General features: G+C 39.3%; 1 protein-coding gene across 1 annotated transcript in view; it reads right to left on the reverse strand.

Moving 5' to 3' along the window:
* Positions 1–5,509: 5,509 nt before the first annotated feature.
* Positions 5,510–15,755, reverse strand: part of ITGA2 (integrin subunit alpha 2) — a 66,162-nt gene continuing 55,916 nt past the window's right edge. The window contains exons 25-30 of the mRNA XM_056513212.1: positions 14,991–15,101; positions 14,416–14,520; positions 14,022–14,135; positions 11,722–11,811; positions 8,288–8,404; positions 5,510–7,550 (exon numbers count right to left, since the gene is read on the reverse strand). Coding sequence (XP_056369187.1) covers positions 7,461–7,550; positions 8,288–8,404; positions 11,722–11,811; positions 14,022–14,135; positions 14,416–14,520; positions 14,991–15,101 — 627 coding nt within the window. The 3' untranslated portion in view covers positions 5,510–7,460. The remainder of the gene's footprint in view (positions 7,551–8,287; positions 8,405–11,721; positions 11,812–14,021; positions 14,136–14,415; positions 14,521–14,990; positions 15,102–15,755) is intronic.

The raw sequence follows: 15,755 nt of genomic DNA on the forward strand, positions 1-15,755 counted from the left end.
CAGAAAGCTGGCTCTGTCCTGGGCTGAATCAAAAGTAGTGGGGCCAGCAGGTCAAAAGATGTGATTCTGCTCCTCTGCTGTATGCTTAGGAGACCCCACTACACTGCATCTGGTTCTGGAGCCCCCACGACAAGAAGGAGGTAGTTCTGTTGGAATGAGTTCAGAGGAGGGCCATTAAGTTCATCAGAGGACTGGAACACCTCTCCTGTGAAGACAGGCTTAGAGCTGGGGTTGTTCAGCTTGCAGAAGGCTCCAGGGAAACATTACCTCATCTTTCAGTACCTAAAGGGGGCTTACAAGAAGTTTGGAGGTGGAATTTTCACAACAACGTGTAGTGATAGGACAAGGGGGAATGGCTTTAACCTGAAATGAGGGTAGGTTTAGATCCGATATTAGGAAGAAATTCTTTTCTGTGAGGGTGGTGAGGCACTGACACAGGCTGGCCAGAGAAGCTGTGGATGCCCCATTCCTGGAAGTGTTCAAGGCCAGGCTGGATGGGACTCTGAGAAACCTGGTCTAGTGTCCCAGCCTATAGCAGGATGGTTGCAAACTAGATGATCTGTAAGGTCCCTTACAACCCAAACCAGTCTTTGATTCTAGAATCATTATACACTAGTGAAGCCTCAGCTGTATATTCTATTTTCTAGTGTCTGCAGCAAAAATCTATGAGCAACTTCTAGCTGCACGAAGTATGATCTTTTTTTCCCGTAGGGATTTTAATCACTGTATTTGAATTAAGTAATTTGTAAGGAAACATACAGCTTCAGGCAGAAACGTAGTTAAACTCTGCTTATTAACTTACTGATACACTTTCTCAGTGGAAGTCAGTCCTTCCTATGCAGGACACCAGCTGCTCCTTGCGTGCTTGCAGATACTACAAACCATGTGGGCCCTATTATCTAGGCAGAGCTGGTCAAGTACAAGACTGAGTTTTCCTTTGTTTTGGTGGTTGGAGAGAAGCCTTCTGCTGTTTGAATGTAATTTTTACTAGGAATTGTACAGAATAGTGAGCATAGTCACTTGCTCTGTGAAAATAATTTTTCACTTTAGAAAGAAATACATGAACTTTTTCATATTTGGTGTTCATTTCTCCATGTCCATGTTTGCTTGACCATTCAACTAATTAGTGTATTAATTTCACAAAAATAAATATTTAGCTTGTTTTTCAGTGTATAATTTATGAATGAAGTAAAACTTATGCAGTGCTTCCATACTAGTGCTGTGCTCTGATACAGAAAATCAGTGATGTTTAAGTCAGTTAAATTCTATTTGGACCTCATGATCAGAGGCAATTCCTGAGTTGCAGTAGTGTCTCTTTAGTGCCTTTCTAGTGCTGCAGTCTCCTGGAAGATTTCTCCAGAGTGACCTTAAGTGCACCTTCCCATCAGCAATGCAGCTGGGAAGGAGGGTGCAGAATAGAAGAGAATAATTGTGTACTTCCCCACAGTGACCAGGAACAATGAATGGAAGAGATGTTGTACTGAGTCACAGCTGAGTGTTACAATGTGTGTATGCTGCCATGGTAAAGACAATGAAATGTCATTTTTTGTCCCTAGCTGTGCATGAGGCAAGTACTGCTTTGTTCTGGAACAATGATATATCAGTCTTGTGTAACTTTGGGTTCTTCAGCTGGCATGTAAAAGCGAAATGGAAATGTCTCTGGGAGGGATAGTGTGCTAATTAGAGGTAAAATGTATCTCACTGAAATTTAAGTCCAAGCTCTGAACTCAAGTGTTCTCTCTCCCTCTGTAAGGCTATCCTCTCTGCTAGGGCAGTATTATCATGAAAGGGCAGATTACTATGTTCTAAAATAAATGGTTAAGCTGCATCTGAAGTGACCCAGAAGTGTTTTCAAATTGCCAGGCCAGGGCAATCCCAGCTGTTTCTTACTGTGTATTAGGAAAAGATTTGCAATGTCCTGCTGTCTGTTGATGGTGAGGTCCATTGAGTGGGATGACAGACAGCTGCAGATCTATCTACAAGAAAAACCAGCTTTCTGGAATGAGTCCAGCTCTTTCTCTTCCTTGTCCATAGGGAAGGATGATCCCACCTCTCCATGAGACCAGCTGTGTTGAGTTGGTGGCTTTGGTACAGAGGGATGTTCCCAGAAAGAAATGCTGCAGACCCAGAGGGTCACCATGTGATTCCTGTAGAGATCTGCCAGATGAGGGCTGTCTGCGTAAGGGAAGTGCATGTCTTCAGTGTGATAATTTGTCCTTCTAAAAAGATGCCTTAGTCTTGGCTGGCAAAATTTGAATACACTGATCCACCCCTTTGTCTGGCCGAACATCCATACACCAGCACTGATTGATTTTAAGAGTTTCCTTTCCTGATTTTGAGCATTGTGCTCTGTTCTCAAGAGAAACTCAGCCTGATGTGTACGATGAAAACAGTAACTGATGGATTGTCATGGAGTAAGGGGTGGGGGAGGAAGGGGTTTGTTTCAAAGGCGCCTATCCAGGAGATGGCAGCCGAGAGATGGCTGAGCAGGAGGAGCGGCTCCTGGCCCGCTCAGGTGCTGGCTGTGCTGGGAAGTACAGGTCCTCCCTTCGGCTGTTGCTCATGAAAGTGCCACTGCTGCACTCGGGAGTGAAGCCTTTAGGTTGCTCAACTTTCAACTAGGTTTTTGGCCTTTCTCTCTGCTCATTTTATGCACAGCTATTCAAAGTAAGTTGTAGTTTTATAGAGTAGCACATTCATATGTTGCTTCAGAAGCATTAAAAAGAACTGCTAAATCTAGTTATTAACAAATTGTATGTTAATGCAGACAGTGCTGCCCTTTTCCTCTTAAAATGTTATGAAAAATAATCTTGAGCATTAAGTGCCATTAGGTACAATTCAGTGTCTTGTGAAGGTGATTGAAAAGAGCTCAGATTAGGCTGATGACTATAAATTACCAGTGTCTTTGAGTACCTTAGGCCTATTTTTTGAAAAACAAACACACCATAAAGTTTGATCTTATCAAGTGTTACAAAAATTAGCATTGTGTTGTATCTTTATAGCAGTTCTTTTTATAAAAGTTTCATATTGACTATTTTAAGAGGCAAGTACATTTTTAAAACTGCTAGCATACTAAAGCCTGTGATTGCATACAAATAATTGACCAATTAACTGAGAACAGAAAGGTTCACTTAAAATATTGGACTCATTCTAAAGGTGAGGGAAAAATGTACACTTAATTTACTTTCACAGGCAATAAAAAATTGAGGCAGTTAACTATAGGTTTTGAGATACATTTTCATACCTTAATTTTTTTTAGTCTTTAATTTGCAATCTTTTGCTTTTTGCTTTTTTTGCTGCTGTAGTTCAGTTTTGGATGTGCTTTAACCCCAGTCAGCAACTCAGCCCCACCCACCCATTCACTCACTCTGCCACTAGAATGGGGGAGAGAATAGGAAAAGTGCAAAGTCTCATGGGTTGAGATGGAAGACAGTTTAATAGGTAAAGTAAAAACTGCTCATGCAAGCAAAGCAGAACAAGGAATGCATTCACTACTTCCCATCGGCAAGCAGGTAGAGCCAACTCCAGGAAAGCAGGGCTCCACTGCATGTGACAGTAGCTTGGGAAGGCAAACACCAAACACTCCAAGTGCCTGTGGTCAGCTGTGGGTAGTTGTTGCAGCTCTGTCCCTCCCCACCTTCCTGTGCACCCTCAGCCTCCTTGCTGGTGAGGTGGGGTGAAGAGCAGAAAAGGCCATGAACCTGTGAGCATTGCTTAGTCACAGATAAAAAATCCCTGTGTTATCAACAGTTTCCAGCACAAACCCAAAACACAGCCCCAGACTAAGTGCTGTCAAGAAATGTACCTCTGCCCCAGTCAAAACCAGCCCATACATAAGTCAGTATATAAGGAATTTGGCTTGTAATTCTGCAAAACACTGAGGCTTGGTGAAAGACAGAATTTTGTGCCTTAAGTTTAGGTTCATCTGATATTGTTCAATGGAACTGTTAAAATTGGTAGCGTACCTCAGTGTTTATGTGCCACTGTTAAAAGTATGGACGCGTTGAAAATGGAAATAAGAAGGTTTGTGAAAGTGTGTAGTTTTCAGGTGGTAGTTTCTGACAATATTGTCTTCCTATCATCTTTCTATTCATAGCTAAATTCTCCCTCTCTTTTGCCACTTTGTTTCTGCTAAAAAGTTGAATTCAGCTTTTCCAACATATGGTGGGGTGTAGCCAGAGGCAGAGTCACGACATGCTACTGCTGACCAGTTCTGTAAATAGATAAAGTGCACAGACTGGCAGAATGAGGTATAATTTTAGATACCAGTGATGATAAGCCCATGTTTATTGGAAGGTCTGGCCATGGAAATGTTTTAACACCATCTACTCAGCTAGAGCTTTCCAAATATTTTGCACTAATGTGAACTGTGTTACAGTACAGTACAGCTTACTGGTAAAGTTAAGTACTGACTGTGATCTACAAGACTTCAAGAGTCTTTGTCTACCTAGCAGAGTCATTCCATTAGGGTTTTCATTGTGTGCTACTGGGACAAAGCCATATTTGGCCCCATTTTATGCAGTGCTTTTCAGTAGCATTGCTTCCCTTTAGAGTGCTGTAGGGTGCTGTTTAAAAATGAGTGAGTCTGCGTTCAGCAGTAGTCTTGGGTTTTATTGCAGTAATGCTGTTAGGCCTTCAGACAGGCCACCACAGTGATACAGTCCCTGCTCCCATAGAGCTTACATGCTAAGTTTTAGAAGTCAACTTAATATAAACTCTCTTGTATATCCTGAATTTATACATAGGCTCATATGAAACCAACTCAGATTTTGGACTTGATTCTAGTACTTCAGGAAATCAGAAGCTAGATTTCAAGACCAGAATCCAACACAACTTGAGTTTGCTGAAGGTATTGCTGACTTTTCTTGATGCAAGCACAAACAGAAATACATGCTGAAGCTCAAAATTTCAGAGTATTTAAAACATGCCGCTTTAAAAAAGTAAATTAAAAAAACCCCAACAAACCAAACCCTTGCACACAATACAAAATATACATAATATTTCCAGTATTATTTATGGCTGTGCCAACTTAAAAGTGCAATAGACTCACCCATTACAAAAACTGAATTTAAGTATTAATTGTAAAAGAAAAATATACTAGTAACTTGAAGTGGTTAGGATACAAAAACCTTACCCATTGCTATGTCTCGCCTTTCTTTTGGAAAAGCAGTATTGTGTCCAGGCTGGTAAGGAGAATCATGTTGTCCATGTCAAAATATAAGCCAGTGAAGACTAGTGAATTGAATAATTTCTGACTGATAAACTGTTAAATCCCCAAAGAAGCTGCATATTGGATATTGACCTGTACCTCCCACCATACGTGGAAGAAGGAAATCTGGGTCAATGCCTGAATTGCCCTTGTAGACAGCACCAGAAACAGAAGATTCTACCATCTGGTGTATTGTGAAATTTCCCCTCTGCTCTAGAGTGCATGACACTGATTATGTAGGAGCTTCTCACATACATGGCTGTAGGGGTTATTTTTTTTCTGCACAAGTTTATATAAGAATTGAGGCAGACAAATTTTTTATTTTTACTCTCAGAGCATTTGCACTCAAACTTTATAATTACAAGTCAGGAGCTTATTCTTTAGATTTATGCAATTGCTATTTTTTTCCCCACTTTTTAAATATTTTTTTTTGTCACAGACTCAGCTGATGGCAAGAATCTTGTTTGATAATTGATGTAAGAATTGGAATTGTTTTTCAGAATGTTAAAAAAACCCCAACAAAATGTCCCAAAACATAACATTTTATAGATACAAAATAAATTCAAAACCCATATAAAGCTACACTGAGCATAATCCAGCTGTTGCTGAAAATGAAGCTGTTATTTGCCAAAGAGATGGTTGGCTTTTGACTGATTAGCTATTAAAAAAGACCAAGTAAAACTTTCAAACGTGCTTAAGTCTAGTCCTTCAGAAAATAATGGAAAAATGCCTAAGCATAATTACAATCCATCTTTGGGGGGAAGAAACCATGACTTCGTGTTCTTAATCAAGCACATTTGCATGTTTTACTCTTCAAGTAAATCACCTCAAGTTGGAAACAATCTCACTTGCATGGCAGCATACAGACAAAAAACACACACATCTTCTCTCACAATCAATTGTAAGTGTAACTGCCAGGCATGACAGAGAAAGGCAGCCAAAATTCCCTTGACTGTTGCCAGTCTTACAGTGTGGGCCTTTATAAGACTGATTTTCATGATAGCCAGGCAGCATAACAGCATGTGATGAACTTGAGGTGTGTAACCAACACAAAGTCACCCAAGTGTTGTGCTTAGAGCTCATTCCAGAGCACTACAGTACTTCACTGTATAAAACATAAGTTAACTTCATCAAGACATGAATAGGTGGGACCAAAAAACCGTGACGGGTAAGGAGGTTGTACTGAACTTTGGTCTTCTGGAGGGCACTGAGATGCTAAAGAAGTGCAGTAAACATTTTACAGAGCTTAGATCTTTACTATCCCCTTTTGTAACGTGCATAATTCCTCAGTCAGCTATCCCCTTTAGTTCACTCTATGCTCTTAGTCCTGCAAAATCTTTCAGTACAGAATTAAGGCAAGATCTTGACTGTCTTTTCTGTTTATGTAAAAAGCCAAACTGGTATCAGAGGGACCGTGAGTGTAAAGGTCAGCGTAACAGTAGTGGTAGTGCTTCTCAAGATGAAAATGAGTAGTAACATTGCAGAGAACGTGCTGTAAGTGATTATGAAATTCGTATTTTCTTCTCAGGGAGAAAGTATGCAGAAGACAGTTATACATACCATTTGGCAGTGTTTCGCCAAAACAATATCCTTCAGTAATTTAGTTGTGACCTTAGTGCAAGAAATACAGTGAACTTTTGGAAGACTTTGCCCAACCAGTCGTCCTGTAGCACCCAGACAGACATCTTCATACATAGTTCCTAGTTTATAGATTAGTTAAAGCAAAGGTTTGCTGGTGGAAATTATTTTTCTAAAACAGTAAGAATGGAGCTGGTCAATGAAAAAATTGCTTTTCTTCTCCCAGTCTGGAAGCAGTATTCACCACACATTCATCATCAACTTAATAGAAAATGTCCTTTAACACATGTGGTACTTGTCAACTGAATTACCAACTGATGCTGTTCCACAATAATCTGGAATAAATTCTTCTGTTTCACTCTGCAGTAGATCAAGAGAAGGGTTGCTGGAACAGTATGTTTCTGTATACTCCGGACCTGCCAGTTCTAAGGGTTAAGTTTGTTTGAAAGGCAAAAATTTACAAGAAAAGGCACTAAAAATCATTTTTGAAAAAACCAAACTGTCCTGCAGTTACTCTTATAATAGAGTAGTATCTGTAAAATATTTTCATCTATAAAGACACTTTCATTAAAAATGTTTAAATGTTACTAAGCTTTAAGGCACTCCAGCTGAAGAACTGACTGATCAACTACTATTGGTGGCTCAGATCTCTCTTTATCCACGGAACTCATCTTCAGTCTTTGTCCTTTGTGAGTTCTGCAATTTCATCGACATCTTCTATATCCTGTGTCATTTTCTCATACTGTCTCTTGAAGAAGCCAAGCTGTGAGAAGTATTAAAATAACACCATGTTGCAGTCAGTCATTGATAATTCATTTCTCAGCAAAACTAAATACTGTGATGGGAGAAATGCACGTGTGCATGTATAGAATAGAGAGTTTAATTTGTAGACAATTCCTGCCTCTAAAATGAAAGGAGGTAGGCCCTGAACTCCTACCTGGTGCAACTAAAGGCTAGAGTAGCAGTGCTGATTAGCCAGTTTTCTCCCTGCTGATACAGACATTTCCATGATGCCTTGGTGTGCCAAGGAGCACTTCAAACGCCAATGCCCTGGCACACAAAAAAACTTAGCCCTTTTTCTATATAACCTTTGTAGTTTACTTTTTGCCCTTGTCCTTTCTTTTGTCTGTTCAATATATATCCTCTCCCACATTATTTGTAATCCCCACCCTTGTCCACTGGGAATATCATGAATGTCCAGAGCCCAGCTGGGATATTGTGGAAGGAGGAAGACTGTGTCAGAAGGGAAAAAAGTAAATGCCACAGCCCTGTTCTGAATGTTTGGCAGCTCATTTATCATCTTCATGTTGCCAGTTTCTATGAGGACCCATTTGATAAACCCTTCTAAAATATGTCAAGGATGTAATGCCAATGCAGTATCATTTATACCACTGAGCCACAGATGGAGTTTTCTTTCACGCTAGAGAAAAGAGATTCCAAAGAAGATAGCAAAAATATATTTATCCCTTTCTGGTTTTAAGAGTATAAGTACCTACTTACTTTCCACAAAACAGCAACCAGTACCAACAGCAAGAGGAGTCCAGCCAATATGCTGCCAATCACAACACCTACTGGTACCTCAGCTTTCTCATCTGGCTTCATTATTGTAACTGGGATCTGAAAGCAGAGAAATGGTGTCTTAGGAGTTAATGTTAATTGCAAACAAGGTAGGATTTGTAAACCAAGGATCAAGAATTCCTGGACTGCACATATTCCAGGATCAATGACTGGAACACACCAAGCATTTACAGCCCTTTCACTGGAGTCCATGGGAGCCTGGTTGCACTGTGGGACACAGCAATGCTGGCTAAGGACTAGAGACCCTCATCACCCTTGGCCATGCATAACAGGCAGAGAGCCAATCCTCCTGCCAGCTGCCTCTCCATTAATAGGAGGCCTTTCAGAGGCTCCATATGTCATCACTCTGTAAACCAGCCATATTTACATGAAGGTGGGGAATAGCCTGGTGTGCAGCCCCGAAATCGGACTACTGGAGAAGCACTACTTTTCACCAAGTGTTGTCAGAGCCCATTATCTGTGCTGGGCAGCTGTAGGAGGCAGTACTAATCACTAAGGCCAGACACCATCACATCTGCTGAAATTCCAACCCTCCTGCTGGGCAGGTACTTCAGTCTCCTTTGTCTGCTGTTCCTACCTTCTGTGAAACTACTAATGACTGGACAGATCTCATGGTGATCTATGTTCTCCTGGGTCAACTGCATGAATTTGCTGCAAGATGTATGGGTCAAACAGGAGCACCTCCAGCATACCTACATTTTCTAACCAAAAGTAATACCAGAGAGCTCCCCGAAGAGCATACAGTGTCTGGAAGTTAGTTTTCAGGTGATACCCTATCTAGCTGAATTAGGTACAACCAAATATATAATTACATATAACATAGTTTCTCAGGGAGACATTGCTGTAATATTTATGAACTGTCAAATTTTTGGATTTAATCTTGGAACGACATGAAGTTAGCTGAAAGTTTTTTTCCTTCCTGAAACATGATAAAACAAGTCACACTGGTTTATTTTCTCAGGGTGGTTGTTCAGGGCATTTGTCTGGAGTAATTTAATCTTAAGCTTTCTGGGAAACTTGCACTGGACTGACATTTCAGTGATTTAAGTAATTTCTGTTGGAAGGCTCCAGTGTTGTGCTAGGTGTGGTTATGTGTATTCATTTCACCAAGGCAGGATGGTTTGTGTATTTTCTGACTGAATGGCCATAATGATGATTCTAGCAGGTTGACATTCTGGCCTCCAGCTGCCAGTTCTTTCCAACTTGGAAAAAAATGTGAAAGCTTTTACGTAAAAATACCTAAGCAGCTTCCCACATAGCATCACAAGGCAATATTCATTTATTTGGCTAAACAACAACCCTGTTCATCCAATGTAAAAAAGCCAATTTCATACAGGCAATTTACCTAGTACTGCTTTCTGCATTAGATTAACAGTGAAGTGGCACTATTGGAAAGGAAAATTGATGCCTAAGAACAAATTGTCTTTCCTGAATTAAACTGTGGTCAGTAAGACACCATGAGACTGGGATTTAACTCATCTTGTGTTATGTCTACAATATGGTTCCTGAAGGTCCCAAAGGAGGATAGGCTTTTTTAAGAGCCTAATTCACCTTAGTCATTTTCAGGATCATCTTTAGCATGAGATGAACTTCATTTCAGAAATACCTGATCTTTCCAGGGACTAGGGTTTACAGAATGTGGATGACTAATGCAGGTATTAAATTGGATGAATCCTACCACATCCATCTAAATTAACAGGATTGGTAGGGAAATAAGCTCTGCTTGTTTCTGCACTGTCCTGGTCCCAAGAAGTGTGAAGGGTAGACTGGATATCCCTGTTGGCCTGACAAGGAGTAAAAGTCCAGTGCTGGGTACTGACTCCAAGTGTGAAACTAACTGCTCTAGGGAGAATGTACTTCCACAACCTGGCACATTTACCAAGGCTTCCTGCAGGGCAATATGTCCTTGAGTAAAGACCACACTGCAAGTCACCAAAAGCCAGTTTGTTTCCTAGGAACCCCGTGCATAACTTTCAGGGTGTGTTCAGCTACTGCCCTCAAAGGTGTAAAAGTCCCAGTCCCACATATGTCAATGGCTGACGGAGCAGTAAATTTAAAATTAAATTTAAAAGTAAATTTATTTGTCAATTATAATTTGAATAATTAAATTCTAGTTCTCCTGAAATTGCCCACAGAAGTTCTGGTAATGTAGATTTGGGAGTACTATGCTTCAAATGTGCAAAAATACTTATTAATACATGGTTTATGAGTTACCTAAAAAGTCTGTGCAATTACCTGGAATATTTGCATTTTATAGTAATGAGTTTCATCTCCTAATAGAATAATAGAAATAACATCATGCCAAACTGAAGCATTCAGAATACTTCAATTACTGGCAGGTAATTTTTCTGTGAAAACATACTTTGTTCTTCAGGCTCTGGAGGGTTTCCTAATTACAAAATGGCTTATTTAGAGGGTCTTCACAAGAAATAGAGTGATCCATGAAAAAACAATGATTAAAATGGTACTGGATCATGATTGTATCACATAGTGAGAGAGATCAATCTGTAACTGTTTTTGTATACATTTAGTTGAATTCTCTATTGTCTGTGAGTGGGCTATGCTGCACATTCTTACAGATATTTGACTCATTTACTAATTTTGGCCTTGGTTATTTTATGGATAAAACAGGCTATTAAGTCCTGTAAAAATAAATCTGAAATTAGTACTGCAAATGGAAGGGTGTTCTCAAGACAGACTAAGGGAATAAGGTGTCCTCTTTTATTAAAACAGTATAACACAGTGCTACTGTATTCTTTCAGTGTTTTTTATGTTTGCATATAGCAAATAGAAAGCTTGGAAGAATTACATACTAATAAAGTAGTGGTATGGAGACTTCTCTTGAGATCAGCTGTGTCCACATTGTCCATATGACAGCTATTCCAAATGCTAAAAATATTCCACAATCCTTTACAGATGAGATTATTTTCTGGAGAGCTTTGCCAAACATTTGTGTAGAAACATCAAACCATACTCTTATAGAAGTGAGTATGACTATAAATCAGATTTGTGAACATTTTCCCAGAGCTCATTTATCTTCGCAGCAAGAAGTCTAAATTTTGATCTTTTCATGAACAGAAAGCTATCTGAATTTCAGAAGTTTCTAGCTGACTTTTTCTCAGAGTTCTACAATTTATTTGAGACCTACAGGTTTTCACTATGTCTGGTTTACATAGCAGTGGGCTGAAATGAAAACGTTTTAATAACTTAAGGGAATTGTATATAGTCAGAAAGATACATTAGTTCAACATAATCGAGTTTCTGTGTACTCCTAAAGGACACTGATAATTAAATACTATCACTTTAATACAGTCAGAGTTAGAACAGTTGAAAAAATTTACTTAACTATCACTTACAGTTAGAGTATTCTCTCCAATTATAAATAACTCAGGGTTATATGTATCAATTTTTGCTTCTGCAGAGAGTTGTAACGTCTGGAAAATTAACTGGAAGAAAAGATTAAAACAACTGTAAATTTCTGGCAATTCGGTTAAAGTGTAGATATATTAAAATGATTCTATTGCCTTGAAATGAAGATTTTGGAGCAGAAAAGAAAATCAAGTATTAAGAAAAATAAAATTATTTTCATATTTTCCCTCAGCCAACATGTCAAGCAAAGTAATAATATATCATTTAGCAATCCTCTATATATAATCCAATATATCACTTAGTAATAATCCACTTAGCAATGACATTGAGGAACTGTTTTTTCATTTTCTTTAATGTACAGTTCAAGCAAAACAGAAGGAATTATTTATGTAACCATTTTATAGTTATATCAAAGCTGTCACTGCTGCTAGCAGGGAAGAGATGAGGGAAAAATAGGAGTGAGAAAAGGAGACACAGCAACAAAAGACAGATGGGAATATATCTCTGGCCTTTGAAAGAAATGGAAATTGGATGTTCTTTTACTTCCCCCCGCCCTCACTACTATCCAATGCTTCTGTTTTTCCCCATTTATTTTTTTCCTTTCACTATGTGTTCCTCTCCACATCTCAAATTCTGACATAGCTCTCTCAGCTTAAACAGACAAGATGACAAAAATCTTAAGCCAATTCCTATTTGAAAAGGGACCTTTTGCCAGACCCCACTTCCCTCTGTGGATGTACAGGGAAGAGAGGTGCCTGGCTGTGCAGACATGGAGGGTTCACTGCTGCTCTTCTACAGCACCACAAGGAATGGCCTCAGGTTCACGGGAGCACAGGACGCTCTCCAGCTGAACCAAAGGCAATGCCTGCTCTCTTATTTTGCCTTCTCAGCCATTTCTCCATGGTAGGGCCAGGTACCATGGGCAGCTGTGGGTCTGCAGTGGCCAACACACCAAACTGATGTCTCTGCAGTGTGAGTTATTGCATCCCTGCACTGTGGCCATCTGCCCGACTGGTGCATCCTGCACTCCTAAAGTTTGGAGACACATCTGAGCACTATTCAAAGCACCTCAAGTCCTAAACACATATTTTCTTTGCTTAGCAGGTACTAGCAAGCCCTTCTTGGACAATGGCAGATAGCCACTAAATAAAATTGCCACTAAATAAAAAGGGTGATGATGTGCATTACTATTTGCACTGAATTTTGACAATTAAATAGAAAATTAAAAAATGGGAGACGCAAAAAGAACTGTGACATATGAGCTTTCCTTCCCATTGGCCAGTGATCATAAACAAACCATTCCCACTCCCTTTTTTTGTGAGGGTATTAACCTTTTGTTCAGGTCTCCACCTTCTGCGTATCTAACAGTGCTGACAAATGATCTTGACCCAGCTGATTAGAAAAATACAAACTCTGAAGACAGACAGATGCTTTCTGTCGCACACTTCCATAACACATTTAACAACATCAACCTGACCTTTTCCTTTCAAGAGTGAATGCTGGAGCTGACAACAGCCCTGCTGGTGAATGTCAGTACCTGCCACAAGAATCCCTAGACACACCAGGGAGACTGCGTCATGTTCCTGATGCGTTAGGCAAATCCAGGACTCCAAGATCATTTGGTTGGTTGCCTAGCTAAGAAGCAAACATGGTCTAAATTCAAAAGGCTGGTTACTCATGATGAGTTATATCCTGGAGGACACATAGTGATTGAAAATAGGCTGAGATATTGATGGATATTTTAAGCATCCTGTAGGTCTCTAAGCAAGGACTATTTCTTTGACACCTACTCTAATAAACACAAAAAATCAATTAGAGACATTTTCTACACTTTCTATACCAAATAAAACTGGCAGCACCAACAGGGTTTTGGTATTTTGATGTGATTTAATGATGATCACGATGTAGGCCATGATGTTCAAAAGCTAAAAGCATGATTATTTTACAGGCTATGATGATACTGTGCTCTGCTGTCCTATGATGAGTTTTGTTGAAACTGTAGCTCCCCTAGAATGAATCTAACAGATGTAGGAAATGTTTTTTTCAGCTGTGAAGGTTGCATTATCACAGCATTTTCTTAGATTCTGCACTGACTGAGGTTTTATCAGCTCCATTATGCAGCCTCACTAGTTTTATATTCAAGTTTTCAATCTGGAAAAACACAAACCAATTTAAAGTAAACTAAAGTCTTTCTAGACTGTAAGGTCTCTGTACTGAACTTTGAAAAATATCAGGAGTGAAAATACTTGAGAATTGGATCCTCCATAAAGATGTAGCTGATACTCACGGCAGCAAAGGTTCCGTTCCAGATTTGGGTGGACACATTCACAAAGTACTCTCCCTTCAGTGCAATGTCTTCCAGTTTGCATGTGATGGTACTGCACTTCACATTCTTACAGTTCTTCCAGGGGAAACAGCAAGAAGAGGCAACAGCATGCATTAAAAATACACTTTTAAAAATGTTCTTGCAATATCCAGACTTTTTGCCCTTGCCTTTGCTGTTCTGTGCATACAAATTAAGTGCTTGCAGGCTGTACTAAAGCAGATGCAGTGTCTGTGAGAACATCCACAGGCTGAGCTCCTGCTCTGTAAATAAGGAATGCCACCCCATCACAGCTCCCTCACAAGCACAGCAATGTGCTCAGAAGGTCCTGCTTACTGCAGCCCTGGGTTTTACTCACCAGTTCTTTGGAAGCTCTGAAATTCTCTTTTGTGAAGGATGGAGAATAAGGTCTTTTCCCTATTTGCAGTGGATTTATCTGGGCATCACAAGTAACACCTCTGGCCTAGGAAATATGGCAGGAATGAGACTGGATGACATGCTACTTGGGAGTTTATACTCATCATAATAATAGATGTATTTCTGGGCTTAGATAGTGGCTGCTAAAAGCTGGAGTGTGAACACTGAATTCTTTAGGAAACTAAGAGTATGTGGTTTTGGTCAGAAGTAAATAATTCTTATGACACTTTTTTTTTTTTCCTTCCCTAGATTGACCTGTAGGGTTCTTCCTCATCTAAAAATTTAATTTTTATGATAACTTTTCCAGGAACTTGGAGAAAGACCTAATATAAGAGATCCAAATACTCTACATCTGCCAAGTAATAGGCTAGTGTACTGCTGGAATTGTGGTCCCCCCTTTATGAGGAAGGGACAAGGGGAAAGAGCATAGTTTCTCTTAGACTAAGCTGTAATACTGGGTACTTAATTGATGCTTATAGTACTGATAAACCCCCGAAACAGAGTTCAGTTCTATACCTCATCTGTGGTGACTGCAGTTAGGTACATTAATGGGTTGCCTTTGCTGGTCAGGTCTGGAAGATTGATTGTTACAGATGCCATCTTTACTGGAATACTTCCTGTTGTTATCTGCAAAGCAGAAAACTCATGAGTTAATTTAGGTAGCCATGCATAAATTATTTGATATAGCATGGATGTTAAAAATAATGGATAGAAGTACTGGAAGAACTGGACTCCTTATATATATATATATATATATATATATATATATATATATATATATATATATATATATATATATATATATATTTTTTTTTTTTTTTTTTTTTTTTTTTTTAATTAAGACACTGGGGTAGAAATTTTGTGAATAGTAAAGCAGAAAGTATACTGTATAGCTCCAGGCTCCTGTCTGTTTTCTTAGCAAAGCTCATATTAACTGCATGAAATATGTTTTGAAAAGCAAATATTCTGCCACGGCCAATAGACCTGTTTAGTCCTTTGGAGTAGCAGTTACAGGAATGGAAATGGAACATAATTTAAGTTTCTTCCACGTTGCATATTTGGATCTAAGTTTTTTCTGTGTTATGTAATAAGCACTGTGATTTGGCTTGTTCTTGCATCAGGTTTGAGCCCTTAACCCTTGCCAAACTTCAAGCTTCAAAGTCCAAGCCTGCAAAGACTTGTTTTTCTTTATCAAGCTGTCAGGACACTCTGTGAAAAAACAATCTAAGTTGGCCTAAAGTTAAACATTAACCATCTTTTAAATATGTACACAGTGCAGGA

This window comes from Oenanthe melanoleuca, chromosome Z (assembly GCF_029582105.1).
Source record: "Oenanthe melanoleuca isolate GR-GAL-2019-014 chromosome Z, OMel1.0, whole genome shotgun sequence".
Classification (NCBI taxonomy): Eukaryota; Metazoa; Chordata; class Aves; order Passeriformes; family Muscicapidae; genus Oenanthe; species Oenanthe melanoleuca.